This window comes from Chrysemys picta, chromosome 9 (genome assembly GCF_011386835.1).
Source record: "Chrysemys picta bellii isolate R12L10 chromosome 9, ASM1138683v2, whole genome shotgun sequence".
Lineage (NCBI taxonomy): Eukaryota > Metazoa > Chordata > Testudines > Emydidae > Chrysemys > Chrysemys picta.
Window position 1 is genome coordinate 26259883 of NC_088799.1, and position 18844 is coordinate 26278726.

Sequence of the window (18844 nt, forward strand, 5' to 3'; positions counted from 1 at the left end):
ATCCTAGCGTTGCCAATGAAAAGCCATTTTCAGGTTATCCAATATCACTAGAGGAGGCCACCCATAATCACAGCACAATAATTTACAAATAATTTTTTTGCAGACCAGAATGTTTATGAGGTGGGGAATTATAGGGGAGAAGTGTCCAGCAGAGAATGTATACAGAATGAGAAAAGAAAAAGGACTGTGGGATAAGAGATGAACCTTGAAGGGACTTAAAAGGGACTGCAACCACGCCCCCCAACTTTCTGTAACAAGAAAAGGGCAAGAGAATCAAATGGACTAGAGCAGCAGTATCTTTATTGTCCATCATACACATTATTTCTCCCATGCTGCCATAACAAATTAAGCCAAGGCGTTCAAAAAAAGTTTGCAGTAATATTCCACGTTATCTTTCCAATAGAGGCTTCAGATATTCTCTTTAAACCCTGAAAAAAGCTTCATATTTAAATAGGATGTAAATCTAATCTTGAAAATCAGCAATTCAGGCCAGGACAAAACTCAGACAAGGTTGCACAGAACCCAGAATCATTGTGGAATAACGGTAGCTGTTTCCAGCTTTGAACATCAGGAGATAGTGGGGTTCATTAGTTACCCAAGCTTATGTTAGCAGAACTCTTATTGCTTGTTTTATATTTACACAAATACTTACCGTGTGATCTTACCAATTGTGACCTAGTAGCACAATGTCTTCTTTACCTCTTGGGGTTTTCCTATTTTCAAAGGTTACTGATTGTAAAGCAGCAAAGTTGTCTTGCAACTTATCAGTTAATAACAACACCTTAAAACCAGTTAAACTAGAACTAAATCTATTAATGGGTGTGATGTTTTAAAATGTATAACTGTACATATAGTAAACAGGTAAAACACATTAATTTATATAAGGTATGCACTATATGAAGGCTGCCAACTTCCTTGTTTTTTCCTTCTCTAGATCCTATGCTAGGGATACCAAAAGTAGACATTTACGTTCATGGAAAGGTCAGCATTGTTCTTTACCTCAGCACAGCGCAATACTTGTTGCATAAGCTTCCTAACTGCCAACAGACCAATAGCTTTGAAATAGTAGTTTAATGTAAAGCCTTCAATTGTGTGATCTTCTCACACTACACGTTGCAATAGACAGTGTTTATGATCCCTTTGTTTCAAAGGCCAGACATTCCCACAGGCTCTTGGGCTAGTGCCCTCTCTTAATCAGGTGAGGATTTGGTTTTAAAAATGTCTTTTAATTTAGTGTAGGCCTTGTTTTATTGTTCTTTCAATGCTTTAACTGATTTTAAGGTGTCTTTGTATTTATATAGATTGTATAAATAATGCGTTTCTCAGCCATGTTGTTTACTGATAAATGTTATATAAAAATGATTGCAGTTGGAGCCAATGACAGTAGTCTGCTTATGGCTTTATTTACAGCCGTCTCACTACCTACTTAGGAATCCTTAGACTCTCTTTTTAATCCATAAATCAGTTAATCCATAACACAGCCAAGTTACAAAGCTATATACAGCAGAGCTGCACATGTTTACTGGGCTCTGTCCTGCCAGGTGCTCAATGCCCTTCACGGCTGTTAACTTTAATGGGAGGTGCAACCTCAGTGCCTCACAGAAGATGCTCAGGACCTCACAATTCAGACCCATTAGTGGGATACCTGAAATCATGTGAAAAAGTGCCCAGTTTAGGGCTTCTTCAACCCAAATCTACCCAGCTTCATACAGCTCTAGTAAGCTGTCCATGCAAAGTCTGATTCATTCTCCTGGTGGGACCCAAGGCTCTCAGCCTGGTGGCAGCAAGTCCACCCAGAGTGGGATGTACAGAGGTGAAAGTCTCCTACAGTTGGTCATTTCTCTGCTGGGGGGCAGAAGCTGGCTGGCAAAGCCCCAGAGAAAGAAATGAAAAGTGGATTGGGGCAGATCGGGGATTCAGTACATCACCAGGGGCTTCCTAGGATGGATGTCAGGGAGGTGCTCCTTGCCTCTTCCAACCAATCACAGCTCAGCTTGCTGTCAGCTATGCCAAAGGTCATTCTGTAGAGCTCTCTTATTGGCCAGGAGGGAAGGAATTGCACCCACCCTAGCTCCTCCCCTCACCCAGCTTGAGGGCCATTCACACTTGCCTTTCCCTTCAGCATGGTCTTCCCTCCCATCCACACGCTTGCGGACCTGGCTTAGGGCAAGATTTTATTGACACATAGTTACTAAATATATGTTGTGATGCTGACATTAACCATGATGTTTTCATCTTTCTGTGAAAGCCAAAATTACAGTCGGGTTGCCACACGTTCCACTACGTTATATGACACCTTTGGGGGCAGATGTAATTTTTGCAGGGGGGGGGGGGGGGACATTTATTTAGCTATTTGAGGTGGGATGGTAGGTGAGGAGTGACACGTGCCTTCCAGAACTGGGCAATTTATGTGCCACTGTGACCAAAACACAGACAGGCAGACTCCCTTGAATCTCCCTCAGCGTCGGCCCTCATCCACTCAAGGGGTTGGAACGTCACTTGTGAGCCAAACACACCCAGGCCTGGATGTATAGCCACTTGGACCTTGGGGTTCTGTCAGTCAAGAGAAATGGTGGCTCATGCTTGTAGCTACTCTTTGCTGAAAAGACTACATTCATCTCCCCTCTTTCATTTGTTTACTTTCCTGTTTGTAAATTTAATAATGTTGCAGATGTACTGTTATTTGAAACATCAAACTTTTAGTGCAGGATAGCAGATTCCACGTGGCCAGTTAGCACACAACAGGCCAGAACACCATAGATTTATACTCCAGCTTGCCACATTCTAACTCTCCATAGAGACAAGCCCTTAGCTACTGTGGCAGAGCTCTGACCTTGTCCCTGTGGGTCCCATGCTTCTACACAGTTTATGCTAGCCTCAGAGGCTCACTGTGACCCTCACATAGCCCTTCTCTCTCTAGGACCAGGGTTGCAGTCTACTGAGCCCTTTTCATCATAAGCCAGCAAGGAGGTTAGTGAGAGAACTTCCCACAGTCTCTCTTGTCCCTACAGGCTTATTCAAGAACAGTTTAGCTTCCTGTCCTGACAGGGGCCTGCTTTCCTCTCCCAGGAGAGGTTTCTGTAGTGTTGGGTTGAGGGGAACCCAGGCCCACCCTCTACTCCAGGTTCTGGCCCAGGGACCCTAGTAGCAGCAGCTATTGACAGCCAACCTTTCACCATCAGAGTTACTACAGTTCCCTGGGCCACCTCCCCACAGCTCTCCCACTTCTCTCTCTTAATGCCTTCTTCACCCTTACCTTAGGGCTCCCTTTCTGGTGACTTGGGAGTGTCTTCATTACTCAGCCCTTTAGCCATACTTCCTCTTCTCTGACTCCTTTTTCCTCCCCCCAGCCTGACTGGAGTGAGCCCTTTTACAGTCTCAGAGGGGCCTTAATTAATCAGGTGTGCAAATTAGCTTAACAGCCTCACCTGACTCTTTGCAGGTTAATTGGAATCAGGTGTTCTCATTAGCCTAACCTAGATCAGCCACCGCTCTGGTCAGTCAGGGAACAGAAAACTGCTTATCCAGTGGCCAGTATATTTGCCTTCAACTACTCTGCTGTACCCAATGGGCCTGGGTCTATCACACTACATATGCAAACCAGGGAGTTATGTGCAAAATCTGTGCAAGGTGTAGTCTCATGATATAATGGAAATTAATTATATTAATTAATGGTTCTAAAGGACAGCAATATCTCTTACCTGCCTTTCCCAATTCATAGAACAAAAATTAAATGAATCATCACATCAGAGGCTTGACAATTGATATGTTCCCCCAAACCATTTTATTTTGGTAAATTACACAGTTGGTACTGTGCTTTGCCTGCAGTTATGCCTCGTTATATCAATCACAATGACAAATTGTCACATAAATTACTATATTATGACTGTCACAACTTGATGCTAAATATTGCATTTGCAGCATCACTTAGCTAAACCATTTGAAGTGTTCTCTGAAAACCCTAGTTAAAGACCATGTGAAACTAAAAGCATGTCGGCAATAAATGGTTTTTAAACTAGAGGTTGCTACAAAAAATATAATTTACATGCTTTCTGGTTGTGTAAGACTAGAAACACACATGAGCCCTTCTGCCTGCTTAGGTTGCAAAAGTGGCTGTCAGATTATTGATATCCAAATCCTGCATTTAGTTCCTGTGATTGGTACTTCCACACATTTTATGAATCCAGGAAACAATTTAAGTATCTAAATGCAGACTCTGAATATCTGATTACTCTGTATGCATTTGAAAATTTGGCCCACAAAATACATCTCTTTTTTCCACGTTATCTGGGTGTGATTCACTGTTCATGGACCTGCCGAGTAGGAACCTTGAGCATCCACATGTCAACGGGATATTATGATATTTCAGAATGTGGTTGAGGTACTTATTTTTTTTAAACTATGCCATTTTAATTGCACAGAGATGGAAATTTATGTTGGATTTTGGGTTCTTAACAGCTGCTGATTCTCAACAGGAGAACATGGCAAGATTATGGAAACAAAGAAATGTGAATAAATTGCCATAAGAGCCCTTCTCCCTTGGAACAGAAAAGAATCAGCCAGTTGTTGATTAAGGACTGTCAGGGCCTCAAATTCAGCAGAACCAGTGAAATTCCCCTAGACAAGGCGGCTTGAGGGGAAGACACACAGGAGAATGCACGTTCACTGTACACCACACAGCACAGGTCTAAGGTGGCTTTTGCAGGGAATTTGTGTATGTGGCAAAAACCTGCCCATACTCCAAGGTCCAAGATGTGGTGAGACTAGGCAGGTGCTCTCTATTCTGTCATTGAATGCTGCGGCATCACCTGCGGGTTCCTTACACACCACCATTTATTAAGGCTGCATGTGGGGATACATGCTGATGTATAGGAAATGCGAACACATTAAGTTGACTGTCCCACTTCAGAGAGGAAAAACTGCAGTTTTGGATCATTTTGTGGATCGGGTGGAGTTGAAGTGGGGAGACTCCCTCATTTTCAGACATTTAAAGGGCTGTTTTGCTGCCATCAGTTATTTCTCTTGTCAGTTCCTTTCCTTTTTCACTTTGTGAAGTATCTGATTCCGAGTAGGTAGAACATGCTAAAATGGGGAGAAATAGTTGTGGTTAAACTGAAAATGCTCCTTATTCATGGGTTAACACTGTCTGAAGCAAAATACAGATTTTTTTCACAGGAAATTGCATGGCAAGATAGTCCTTACTTTTTCCTACTGCTCTCTACAATGTCTATGACTTGGTACAGAAAACAGTCCCTGTGTTTTCTAAACAAAGGATAGTGTTTTGTTTACTTAGGTGTTCTTTTGAGTACACAGAAACACTTCTAGTTCTGGTCAACACCAATCCAAACATTCTTCTCACCTAGCTTTGCAAATAAGAACTCTGTACATGTCGTGTAGCGTGGTTCATTTTTAGAATTCACACAGATGTTGTTATGAAACTGGATTGCTAAATGCTTGATTAACTCATTCTAGTAAGAGGCCCTGTGTGTTTGAGTCACTTTGTGAACAAAGACTGATTTTCATATGAAAACAGTTAGTGAATATTTTTCCTGAGGCCAATTGATTTTTAACTATTTTGATTTTTTTTGAGCCATCCTGTTCTATCAGAGAGGCCATTATAAAAGTAACAAAATGATAATGTAACAGATTAGGCATTTGTACTCCTTATTACATTGCAAGTGAATACAATTGCTTTTTTTTTTTTAAGTAATTCAGATCACCTTTAAAAAAAACAAAGGCCAACTTCTGCAGGCCTTACTTAAGCAAAATCCCCAGGATTGGGGTACAGCTTTGTTATCGTTTTGACTAGCTCCAGATGGCACATTTTTATATTTGTTTTTACCTGCCCTACATTTTGGAACGCACTGATGAAATTCACTAACCCGATGATCAAGGCCAGTGTTGTTAGCATTTTAAAGATAATCCCCCCAGTGTATTTATGCCTGTTGTAGCAAGGTGCATTGGGTAGCTAATGGGGTTTTAAGATATAAATGTGCAGAGAAAATGCTGAGCATTACATAGAGGGAGAAACTTAATAGACTTTCATACATGCATTACAGTTATGAGCCATCCATTGATTTTTAGAAGAAAAAGCCTGCCAATTCCATCTGTATGTATCCCCTAGCTAACACTGTCTGAATCTCTTCACAATTGTCAAATTAGCTTTGAAGTATTATAAGTATCTCCCTTAACTTAAATTCACTCAGCCTGGAAGAATGATTAAGCAAGTTAAAGACAACCATCAAAACAAGTAGGCACTCTCTCATTTTTTATACTTGTTTCAGTGATTGTTCACTTTTGGACCCTAATTCTTCACGGAGGACTCCATGGGCGTTTGACATAACTAAGGAAAGCAGGATCAGTATAGGTGTCTACATGGCTGCATCTACACTGGCAATTTCTAGAAAGTCTCTCACCACTGGTGCAATGCCACTGGTACAAACAGTGAGTGCTTTAGGGAAGAGCAGCCGCTGGCTTTTTTCCCCCACTGTTGCCTGAGTACAGTTTGCATTGGTGGGGCTGTAGCAGTGCGAGTGTAATGTGGTCAGATTTCATGAAGAGTGCCATTGTAAAAAGGCCTACATGCACGTGCCTGTACAGCACATGTGTGAGCTAGTATGTGCGTGTATAGTTTCCATGATTAAGAAAAATACCAGTCTGCTTTGTCAGGGCTGGGTCACAGGCAGCCACTGTGCCCTGGTCACCTACTAAGCTGTGATCAGGGGTCAAATAGCAGGGTCAGGAGCAAGCCAGGTCAGAATGCTAGGATATCGGGGTCAGGCACCATGTTGCAGGCAGAATGAAGCCAGGTCAGGATACTGGAGAGTCAGGATCAGATGCCAGCTTACAGACAGAAATCATATAGCAAAGTCAAGGACAAGCCAGGGTATATTTGTTTCTATCCCCTCCCACCCTCACCCCCCCCCCCCCTTTTTTTTGTTGCTTTGTGAGAAGAGGTTTGGAGGAGAACAGGGTAGTGGACTCACAGGTCAATTTAGGCAGAGTATGCCCTGATGCAAGAGTGGCATGGAAGAAAACGCATGGCTGCTTGATGGAGAAGCAGACAAGCAGCTGAATAAGACTGTGATAATTACTGAAGCAGAGGAATCAGGAGGTGACTTGTTGAGATACAAGAGCAGCTAAATAGCATAGGCTGAGTTGCAAAGATCTTTATAGGTGAGGACATGTAGTTTCAACTGGATGTGGTGAGAAATGTGAAAGTAGTTGGAAGGATTCAAAGGGTGGAGCAGGGTGAGGTTGAGAATGATTCTTTGGGCCCAATGTAACTCTCACTGAAGACAACAGAAAGAGCGCCATTGAAGTCATGAGGAGTTAGATCTGGCCCTTAAAGTCCAGCTCACCTTAGTCTGAAAGCAATGCCAAAATTTCATGTGAACCACTAAAAGACTCCTTCTGAATCCTTGCAGTACCACTATCAATTACAGCATCTCATCTCTGTCTTTAGCTGCCATTTTACAATGTGCAGGAGGGGCGTCTCCCTACCAAGTCTTTACAAACCACCCTTAGGAGCGATATATGCTAGAAGAGGCTGCAGTAACTCATGACTGCCCTTTTCTGAATCAGGATTTGCTTTTAATAATTGATTTGTTTGCCATTTTCCGGCAATTATCATGAATGACCTTGACTTTATTTTCATCAAGAGCAGTGTCCTGTACAGGCTGCATTTTTGGACCTTTCATATTGCATCACTTTACCTTGCTTAGAATTTGCAACCTTTAACCTGTCTCTTCTTCAGCTCTTTGATTCCAGAACTCTTCACCTGGCTTTTGAGAACAGTCTTTCACCCCTGGATCATAAATATCTTAGAATGGCTCAAAAAATCCCTTGAAAGGTTATCAGCCATCTTGGATTTTCCTGTTACAAAGTGGGAGGCAGCGTGGTGAGGTGGCTGGATATCAGGAAACTTGGGATCGATTCCTAGCTTTGCTGCTGATCTGCTGTGACCCAGTGACAGTGGGGGTATGTCTACACTACGAAATTAGGTCGAATTTATAGAAGCCGGTTTTATAGAAATCGGTTGTATACAGCCGATTGTGTGTGTCCCCACATAAAATGCTCTGAGTGCATTAAGTCGGCGGACCGCGTCCACAGTACCGAGGCTAGTGTCGACTTCTGGAGTGTTGCACTATGGGTAGCTATCCCACAGTTCCCGCAGTCTCTGCCGCCCATTGGAATACTGGGTTGAGATCCCAATGCCTGAATGATGCAAAACAGTGTCGCGGGGGGTTCTGGGTACATGTCGTCAGGCCCCTCCCCCTCTGTCAGAGCAACGGCAGACAATCGATTCGCGCCTTTTTACCTGGGTTACCTGTGCAGACAACATACCACGGCAAGCATGAAGCCCGCTCAGCTCAGCTCACCGTCACCGTATGTTATCTGGGTGCTGGCAGACGTGGTACTGCATTGCTACACAGCAGCAGCTAACTAATTGCCTTTTGGTAGTAGATGGTGTAGTATGACTGGTAGCCTTCATCAGCGATCTGGGTGCTGGCAGACGTGGGGCTGCATTGCTACACAGCAGCAGCTCCTTGCATTTTGGCAGTAGATGGTGTATTAAGACTGATATCCATTGTTGTCATATTGCAGTTCAATCATGGGCATCTGGGCAGACATGCTCAGTCGTATTGAACCGTCTTGACGATGATGGCTATCAGTCTTAGTACACTATTTTCTGCCAAGCGCCCAGAAGATGACTGATGGCTATCAGTCATACTGCACCGTTGGCTGCCAGCTTAAGATGTAAAAAATAGATTTGTTCTGTATTCATTTGCTTCCCCCTCTCTCCGTGAAATCAACGGCCTGCTAAACCCAGGGTTTTGAGTTCAATCTTTGGGGGGGCCATTCTGTGTGACAGTTGTTTGTGTTTCTCCCTGATGCACAGCCACCTTTGTTGATTTTAATTCCCTGTACCTGTACGCCATGTTGTCACTCGCCCCTCCCTCCGTCAGATACTAGTTTCACGCCTTTTTTCAGACCAGACGCCATAGCACTGGGATCATGGAGCCCGCTCAGATCACCGCAGCAATTATGAGCACTGTTACCACCACGCGTATTGTCCTGGAGTATATGCAGAGCCAGGACATGCCAAAGCAAAACCAGGACCAGCCGAGGAGGCGATTGCAGCGCGGTGATGAGATTGATGAGGAAATTGACATGGACATAAACTTCTCACAAAGTACAGGCCCCAGCAATGTGCAAATCATGGTGTTACTGGGGCAGGTTCATGCCATGGAACGCCGATTCTGGGCCTGGGAAACAAGCACAGACTGGTGGGACCGCATCGTGTTGCAGGTGTGGGACGATTCCCAGTGGCTGCGAAACTTTCGCATGCGTAAGGGCACTTTCATGGAACTTTGTGACTTGCTTTCCCCTGCCCTGAAGCGTCAGAATACCAGGATGAGAGCAGCCCTCACAGTTGAGAAGCGAGTGGCGATAGCCCTGTGGAAGCTTGCAACGCCAGACAGCTACCAGTCAGTCGGGAATCAATTTGGAGTGGGCAAATCTACTGTGGGGGCTGCTGTGATCCAAGTTGCCAGGGCAATCAAAGACCTGCTGATATCAAGGGCAGTGACTCTGGGAAACGTGCAGGCCATAGTGGATGGCTTTGCTGCAATGGGATTCCCAAACTGTGGTGGGGCGATAGACGGAACCTATATCCCCATCTTGTCACCGGAGCACCAAGCCACCGAGTACATAAACTACAAGGGGTACTTTTCAATGCTGCTGCAAGCCCTGGTGGATCACAAGGGACGTTTCACCAACATCAACGTGGGATGGCCGGGAAAGGTACATGATGTTCGCGTATTCAGGCACTCTGGTCTGTTTCGAAAGCAGGAGGAAGGGACTTTCTTCCCGGACCAGAAAATAACCGTTGGGGATGTTGAAATGCCTATCGTGATCCTTGGGGACCCAGCCTACCCCTTAATGCCATGGCTCATGAAGCCGTACACAGGCAGCCTGGACAGTAGTCAGGACCTGTTCAACTATAGGCTGAGCAAGTGCCGAATGGTGGTGGAATGTGTATTTGGACATTTAAAAGAGTGCTGGCGCAGCTTACTGACTCGCTCAGACCTCAGCGAAAAGAATATCCCCATTGTTATTGCTGCTTGCTGTGCGTTCCACAATATCTGTGAGAGTAAGGGGGAGACATTTATGGTGGGGTGGGAGGTTGAGGCAAATCGCCTGGCCACTGATTACGCGCAGCCAGACACCAGGGTGGTTAGAAGACCACAGCAGGGTGTGGTGCGCATCAGGGAAGCTTTGAAAATGAGTTTTGTGACTGGCCAGGCTACGGTGTGAAACTTCTGTTTGTTTCTCCTTGATGAACCCTCCACCCCCCCATCCCACCCGGTTCACTCAACTTCCCTGTAAACCAACCACCCCACCCTCCCCTCCCCACTTCGAGCACTGCTTGCAGAGGCAATAAAGTCATTGTTACTTCTCATTCATGCAATCTTTATTAATTCATCACACAACTAGGGGGATAATTGCCAAGGTAGCCCGGGAGGGGTGGGGGAGAAGGGAAGGAAAAGGACACACTGCAGTTTAAAACTTTAAAACTTTAGCACTTATTGAAGGCCAGCCTTTCCATGCTCGGGCAATCATCTGGGGTGGGGTGACTGGGTGGCCGGAGGCCCCCCCACCGTGTTCTTGGGCATCTGGGTGAGGAGGCAATGGGACTTGGGGAGGAGGGCTGTTGGTTACACAGGGGCTGTAGCAGCAGTCTCTGCTCCTGCTGCCTTTCCTGCAGCTCAACCATACGCTGGAGCAAATCAGTTTGATGCTCCAGCAGCCGGAGCATCGACTCGTGCCTTCTGTCTACAAGCTGACGCCACCTATCATTTTCAGCCCGCCACCTCTCCTCTCATTCATATTGTGCTTTTCTGTAGTCAGTCATTGACTGCCTCCACGCATTCTGCTGTGCTCTTTCAGCGTGGGAGGACATCTGGAGCTCCAAGAACATATCATCCCAAGTCCGCTGTTTTCTCCTTCTAATCTTCGCTAGCCTCTGCGAAGGAGAAACATTTGCAGCTGGTGGAGGAGAAGGGAGAGGTGGTTAAGAAAAGACACATTTTAGAGAACAATGGGTACACTCTTTCACGTTAAATTTTGCCGTTCACATTACACAGCACATGTGCTTTCGTTACAAGGTCGCATTTTCCCTCTTATATTGAGGGCCTGTCGGTTTGGTGTGAGAGATCACTCACGCAGTGCCAGGCAACAGATTTCGGCTTGCAGGCAGCCATGGTAAGCCACGGTCTTTTGGCTTTTTTAACCTTCTTAACATGTGGGAATGGTTTCAAACAGTAGCGCCATCATTTCCCATACCAAGCACCCGTTGGGTTGGCCATTTAAAATGAGTTTGCAATGTAAAAGGAGGGGCTGCGGTTTCCGGGTTAACTGCAGCACAAACCCAACTAACCCCCTTCGCCCCCCACACCCAATTCTCGGGGATGATCCCTTCACCCCTTTCCCCCACCGCGTGGCTAACAGCGGGGAACATTTCTGTTCAGCAGAGCAGGAACGGGCACCTCTGAATGTCCCCTTAATAAAATCGACCCATTTCAACCAGGTGACCGTGAATGATATCACTCTCCTGAGGATAACAAAGAGCAATAAGGAATGGATGTTGTCTGCATGCCAGCAAACACCGGGACCATATGCTGCCATGCTTTGTTATGCAATGATTCCAGACTACGTGCTACTGGCCTGGCGTGGTAAAGTGTCCTACCATGGCGGACGTGATAAGGCAGCCCTCCCCAGAAACCTTTTGCTAAGGCTTTGGGAGTACATGAAGGAGAGCTTTCTGGAGATGTCCCTGGAGGATTTCTGCTCCCCCATACATGCTAACAGACTTTTCCAGTAGCTGTACTGGCCGCGATTGGCAGGGCAAATTAATCATTAATCATTAAATATACTTGCTTTTAAACCATGTGTAATATTTACAAAGGTACACTCACCAGAGGTCCCTTGTGTGCCCTCAGGGTCTGGGAGCACGCCTTGGGTGAGTTCGGGGGCTAATGGTTCCAGGTCCAGGGTGATAAACATATCCTGGCTGTTGGGGAAACCGGTTTCTCCACTTCCTTGCTGTGAGATATCTTCATTGTCTTCATCCTCATCTTCCTCGTACCCCGAACCTGCTTCCCTGTTGCGTGATTCTCCATTGATGGGGTCAAAGCACGCGTTTGGAGTAGTGGTGGCTGCACCCCCTAGCATGGCATGCAGCTCCGCGTAGAAGCGGCATGTTTGCGGCTCTGCCCCGGACCTTACGTTTGCCTCTCTGGCTTTGTGGTATGCTTGCCTTAGTTCCTTAATTTTCACGTGGCACTGCTGTGCGTCCCTGTTATGGCCTCTGTCCTTCATGGCCTTGGAGACCTTTTCTAATATTTTGCCATTTCGTTTACTGCTACGGAGTTCAGCTAGCACTGATTCATCTCCCCATATGGTGAGCAGATCCTGTACCTCCCATTCGGTCCATGATGGAGCTCTTTTGCGATCCTGGGACTCCATCACGGTTACCTGTGCTGATTAGCTCCGCGTGGTCACCTGTGCTCTCCACGCTGGGCAAACAGGAAATGAAATTCAAAAGTTCGCGGGGCTTTTCCTGTCTACCTGGTCAGTGCATCTGAGTTGAGAGTGCTGTCCAGAGCGGTCACAATGAAGCACTGTGGGATAGCTCCCGGAGACCAATAACGTCGAATTCCGTTCACACTACCCCAATTCCGACCTGCTAAGGCCGATTTTATCGCTAATCCCCTCATCGGAGGTGGAGTAAAGAAACCGGTTTAAAGGGCCCTTTAAGTCGAAAAAAGGGACTTAGCTGTGTGAACATGTCCAGGCTTAATTTGATTTAACGCTGCTAAATTCGACCTAAACTCGTAGTGTAGACCAGGCCTGGGCGAATCACTTCACTTAGCCATGCTCCAGTTTCCCATCTGAAATGAGGATAATGATATTTATCCAGACTGGTAAAACACTAAGTATGAAAAGTGCTGTATAAAAGATAAGCATTATTATAAAGGGATGTAGCATGCTAATGTATGATGCAAGTTTCATTAGTGTCCAGAACTCACTTAAACCCTCCCTCCTACTCTCAGGACCATGTAATACCCTAGATCTGCATGTCAAACTCTAATTGACATCTGTAGGAACTAAGTACTTGGATCCAGAGTTGAGTATGGTTTTTATTTTTCTTCCTAGCCTATATTATAACATGCCTTTTCTAGCTTACTTAAGATAACATGGAAATGAGGCTGGCGATTTAACTATCTTTAATACATGCAATTCCCCGCTTGCTCTGCTAAAGACTCTTTGGTGAATCTGAGCTACCAAACAAGGATTTCAGGATACTTCAATTATTTTCTTCATCATCATGCTTTTTTTTTTTTTTTTTTAACAAAAAAACCACCACCACCCTTGGCAACAAGCACTTCTTTTCTTTCTTTCAGACTCACAAATGTTCTGGCTAGGGGAAAATGAAACCCCACAGAGGATAATGTCAAATATGAAATAGCTTTTGTTTACTTGTATTTCCCCCAGCTGTGTTCCTTTGTTATTTCTCTCTATGGAGCTGAACGCAATTAGTACATGGTTATTTAAAAGATTTTCTTTCTTTTCCTCTTTCATTACAGCTTTATTGAAGGAGGGAAGCACAGATTTCAGCCAAGGAGGCAGGCTACAGGCAAGTCTCGCCATGATATTTCCCCGGTGAGTAGCTGTTTAAAAGTCGCTTTACAAGTTATTGCCATCTCTTGTTAGGGTTTACTCTCCCTCAAATAATAAATACAGGTGACTATAGATCAGTAAAGTTTTTCAGCCAGAACTTTTTTGGGTCAAAAAATGCAGATTCAGGTTTGTGAATTCATGTCAAATTTGCTGAACTGTTTCAGTTGGGAGGTGGGGGGGGGGGAATTAAACAAAAAATCAAAATGTTTCATTTCAGCATTTTCAAAACAACTTTCCATTTAGAATTTTACTTCAATTTTATTTAAATTTTAAAAAAAATGAAAAGGAAGATAAATGTTTTGTTTTCAGCTGAACAAAATGTTTTGTTTGACCAAATGTTTTTGTTTACATTTTTTTCATTTTAGTAAAAAAAACTTGTACAATTTTCATTTTGGGTTGACATGAAACTATTTTTTCCATGGGAGTCCTGCTGAACCCCTCCCCCCACAATGGAATTACTTTCTCTAGAAAATTATATACCATTTATGGACCCCATGATATCTGGAAATGGAGACGCATTCTGCACGACCATATACTCTTCCATCACACTTCCGCTACCCAACTCACACTGTCTGTCCAAATATAACTGTTCTTAAATTTTGCAAAAATGTGTGCAAAGGTCAAAGTAACCTGGGTTGGTTACTCGGGGTAGCAAGTGAGGAGAGGCTATGGGGTGGGAGTTTTAGCCAGGCTTCCTTCTTGTACCCCCTTCCTACCCACTTATTCCCAATGAAGAGTACCAGGCAAGTCTCCAATCCTCTCCACACTGCAGCCAAAGTTACAGTCTGAACAGAGATGAACCAGATCTTTATTCTTCCTTACTCCCTTGTGTGGCCAAATAAGGGCTTGTCTACATGGGGAATTACTCCAGTATAGCTATTCCTGATAAAGAGCTGCTACACATGGAGTTATTGTGAAATAAGTGCCTTACTCCTTTAAACAGGAATAGTTAACCCTCCCACTTGAAATTCACACCCTACTGTAATTTGCATTAGTTTTCATGTGTAGACACTCTGGCCTGACACACTCTAGCCATAGGACATTATGAATTGAAATAGAAAATATTGAAACAAAAAATACAGAAAGTGTCTCTTTGTTACTACATGGGGCTAAACTACACACCCAGAGCATCTGTTTGTGACATCTCAGTTCTAGTCAATGCAATTGATTCCACTCCACTTCATCATGCTGGTATTGCATCAGAGCTACCCTAGATTTAAGGCAGCTGCAGTTCAGCAGAACATCATGACTCCTAGTTGGCAGGGACAGATGGGTCTAGCAGTTATTGCTGAGGACCAGAAGGGAAAAAAAATATTTAAATTCTGTCCTGCAACTTGCCACTGACTCACTGCATGACATTGAGAAGGATAGTTATATATCTGTTTTGTTTAATGGTCATTTAAATCAGAAAACTCCACAGCGTAACTCTGTTACCTCATATTAGTCTATTACTTTACAATGAAACTGGAACATTTCCACGTGCTATATTGTAACTTGACACTAACTTTTGGCTGGTCCTCACGTCCTTAGTACTCTAAGGCTGACATGAGTCTAAGGCAAAGGTTCTCAGTTTGCAATTCAGCTTCTGGTTTCGTGCCCAGAGCATACACGCTAGCTGCAAAACATAACAGTCATGGTCCTACACTACCTTCAGTTGCATTGCCTAAAGCAAATTTAATGAGGCTGTTTTCAGCTATAACTTAGGTAAACAATCTATGAGCCGAACAGACTTGGTGAATTATTAGTCCAATTGAGGACTCATTCAGTTTCTCTTCTCACATAATTCACTCTTCAGCACTCCAGAGATCTGGACCATTTGTCTCCTGGCAGTTCTGGCAATGCAATGTGATACACAATTAGTACCAGAGCTACATGGTGTTATGCATATAAATCACTCGGATTTGTAATGAGCCAGCCACTGCAACAGCCAGTTTTTGCTTTACAAGTGACAACTCCCTTTGGTCATTCAAAGACCATGTTTGCAAGTCAGAGACCTATCCTGAGGGTAAGCCAAACAAAAGATAAAGCAACTTCTGTGTGCTCCAGTTCCACACAAAGCCTTTTTGTTCTGTGTTTATTTCTGATCTTCCTAGTACCACAGGTTAAGAATTATAAATACCTCCGCTTTTTTGTAGCTCATGGTTTGTGTTGTCTAGAACGTGGTTACTTTGTTCAGTCAACTGGCTCCTACTCCTGCATGTATCACCAAGCTTAGTGCTTACTCTGTAAGCAGTCTCATTGAAGTCATATGGCACAATTCATGGTAATAGATACTATGCCCAGCAGTAAGTATTTGTGGGATCAGCTCCTTGTTATCAGATCCTCACTCGCTGTTACTTATTGTAATTTTCATAGGCCAGTGTAATTAGTCTCCAAACTAGGGTGACCAGATATCCCGATTTTATAGGGACAGTCCCGATTTTTGGGTCTTTTTCTTATATAGGCTCCTATTACTCCCCATCCCCTGTCCTGATTTTTCACATTTGCTGTCTGGTCACCCCACTCCAAACTGTCTCCAATTTAACAGTAAATGGGTTCTAGGCTAGACTTCTGGACAAACACTATGGCCTGCAGTCTTGGGTTGTCCCAAGCTGTGCTCTGAGCAGAATCTGAGTGAGAAGGAGCAGAGATTATGGCCTTGTCTACACTAAAGGGAAAAGTCAATATAAACTACGCAATTTGAGTTACGTGAATAGCATAACTGAAATCAACGTAGCTTAGATCTACTTTCCGCGGGGCCCACACTACTTGACGTTGACAGGAGAGACTCCCCTTATTCTTCTCAATCAGGAGGAGTACAGGAGTCGACAGGAGAGCAATCGGCGGCCGATTTAGCAGGTCTTCACTAGAGTGCCACTGCTATAAATATTTTGCTTATGTCAGGGTTGAACCAGTTGGATTGATTGGGGAAGCACAAAAGTGATTGTCTACACTTACTGGAGGATCGACGCTGCGGCAATCGATGCTTGTTGGAGAACCAGTGTTGACAAGGCCAATTCAGTCAGGGTGGATGTGGTTCACTCCCAATAATGGATGAGGAGGTGTCAATACCAAGAGAGGGAAAATTGCATTTGTAGTGAGCCAGCTACTCCCAGTCCCTAATCAAGCCCAAATTAATGGTGTTAAATTCACTACAAAACTTTTTCTTTGTTCACTACAAATGACAGACTGGACCTCTACATAGAGTGCTTCCACAGACGTGCACAGGCTGAAATTGTGAACAAACAGCATCACTTGCCCCATAACCTCAGCCATACAGAACGCAATGCCATCCACGGCCTCAGAAACAACTCTGACATTATAATCAAAGGGGCTGACAAAGGAGGTGCTGTAGTCATAATGAACAGATCGGATTATGAACAGGAGGCAACTCTCCAACACCACATTCTACAGGCCACTATCCTCTGATCCCACTGAGGAATACCAAAAGAAACTACACCATCTGCTCAAGAAACTCCTGGCTACAGCATGGGAACAAATCTCCACGGACACACCCCCAGAGCCCCGACTAGGGTATTCTATCTGCTACCCAAGATCCATAAACCTGGAAACCCTGGACATCCCATCATCTCAAGCATCGGCACTCTTACAGCAGGATTAACTGGCTGTTTGGTGAGCTGGAGCCGGTTCACACCGGTTCACATGAACCGGTTGTTAAATTTAGAAGCCGGTTTAGAACCGATTGTTAAAGGGGTGGGCAATTGAAAGAGGGAGGTTTTTCTGTCGTTACACTGGCCCGCAGGACTGTCCTGTCCGGTCCGCCTGAGCTCCCGGCAGGGGAGGCTCCCCCGGCCCCTCCCCCACCTTCCCCCATCTCACAGAGCCTCAGAGTGCCGCGCCAGCGCTCTGGACCACTCCTGGGCGGCTCTGCAGCTCCTGCCACTTTGAACAGCATGGTAAGGGGGTGAGGCTGTGAGCTCCAGCAGGCCGCATGGCATCGATACACGCTGCCCTGAGCAGCATGGTAAGGGGGCCGGGCCGGGGCTGGGAGGAGGGGTTGGATAAGGAACAGGGAGTGGTTGGAGGGGGTGGAGGTTCTGTGGGGGCTGTCAGGGGACGGGGGGGGTTGGGTAGGCGTGGGAGTTCCAGGGATCTGTCGGGGTGGTGGTGGATGGGGGGTCGGGGCAGTCAAGGGAGAGAGAGCGGGATGAGTTGGGTAGGAGGTCCTGGGGGCCAGTTGGGGGGGGGTCTCAAGAGCGGGGGGGGTTGTTGGGTTGCGGGTTCTGAGGGGGGCAGTCAGGGGCAGAACATAGGTGGGGGTTGGATGCAGGGGAACAGGCTGTTTTGGGAGGCACAGTCTTCCCTACCCGGCCCCCGATACAATTTTGCAATCCCGATGTGCAGGGCCAGCTTTAGGAATCGCAGGGCCGGATTCGAACAGTTTCGACAGGGCCCTGGCAGGGATGACTAAAAAAAAAAAAAACATGTAAAAAAACATGTGGGGCTTATACTCACCGGGTGGTGCTCCGAGTCTTTGGTGGCACTTTGGCGGCTGGTCCTTTACTCGCTCCAGGTCTTTGGTGGCACTGAAGGACGTGCTGCCAAAGTGCCGCTGAAGACCCGGAGCGAGTGAAGGACCTGCCGCCGAAGTGCCACCGAAGACCCAGTAGGGAACCTGTTGTTAAGATTTTGGCAGCTCATCACTGCCTCAGACCCTACGCTACCAGCACTCCCAGCTATCTTCGAGACACCGCCGACTTCTTGAGGAAACTACAATGCATTGGTGATCTTCCTGAAAACACCATCCTGAAAACACCATCCTGGCCACCATGGATGTACAAGCGCTTTACACCAATATTCCACATGAGGGTGGACTATAAGCTGTCAGTAACGGTATCCTGATGAGGCCATAGCACGCCTGGTGTGGGAGCTTTATGACTTTGTCCTCACCCACAACCATTTCAGATTTCGGGACATCTTATACCTTCAAGTCAGTGGCACTGCTAAGGGTATCCGCATAGCCTCACAGTATGCCAACATTTTTATGGCTGACTTAGAACAATGCTTCCTCAGCTCTCGTCCCCAAGCGCCCTCCTCTACTTGCGCTACATTGATGACATCTTCATTATATGGACCCATGGAAAGGCGGCCCTTGAAG

The 18844-nt window shown here is 45.4% G+C and overlaps 1 protein-coding gene and 1 long non-coding RNA gene across 3 annotated transcripts in view; one reads left to right on the forward strand and one right to left on the reverse strand.

Annotated features, from left to right (window-relative positions):
- LOC135973664 (uncharacterized) overlaps nt 1–18844 on the forward strand; it is a 166652-nt gene that overhangs the window by 73977 nt on the left and 73831 nt on the right. For both annotated transcript variants that reach the window (XR_010590614.1, XR_010590613.1), the window contains one exon: nt 13653–13728. This is a non-coding gene — a long non-coding RNA (uncharacterized LOC135973664). The remainder of the gene's footprint in view (nt 1–13652; nt 13729–18844) is intronic.
- LOC135973663 (uncharacterized) lies at nt 10470–13031 on the reverse strand. Its single transcript, XM_065557910.1, has 2 exons — nt 11982–13031; nt 10470–11052 (listed from the first exon to the last, which is right to left on the reverse strand). Exons 1-2 carry the CDS (start codon nt 12529–12531, stop codon nt 10886–10888), a joined length of 717 nt encoding a protein of 238 aa, XP_065413982.1. The 5' UTR covers nt 12532–13031; the 3' UTR covers nt 10470–10885.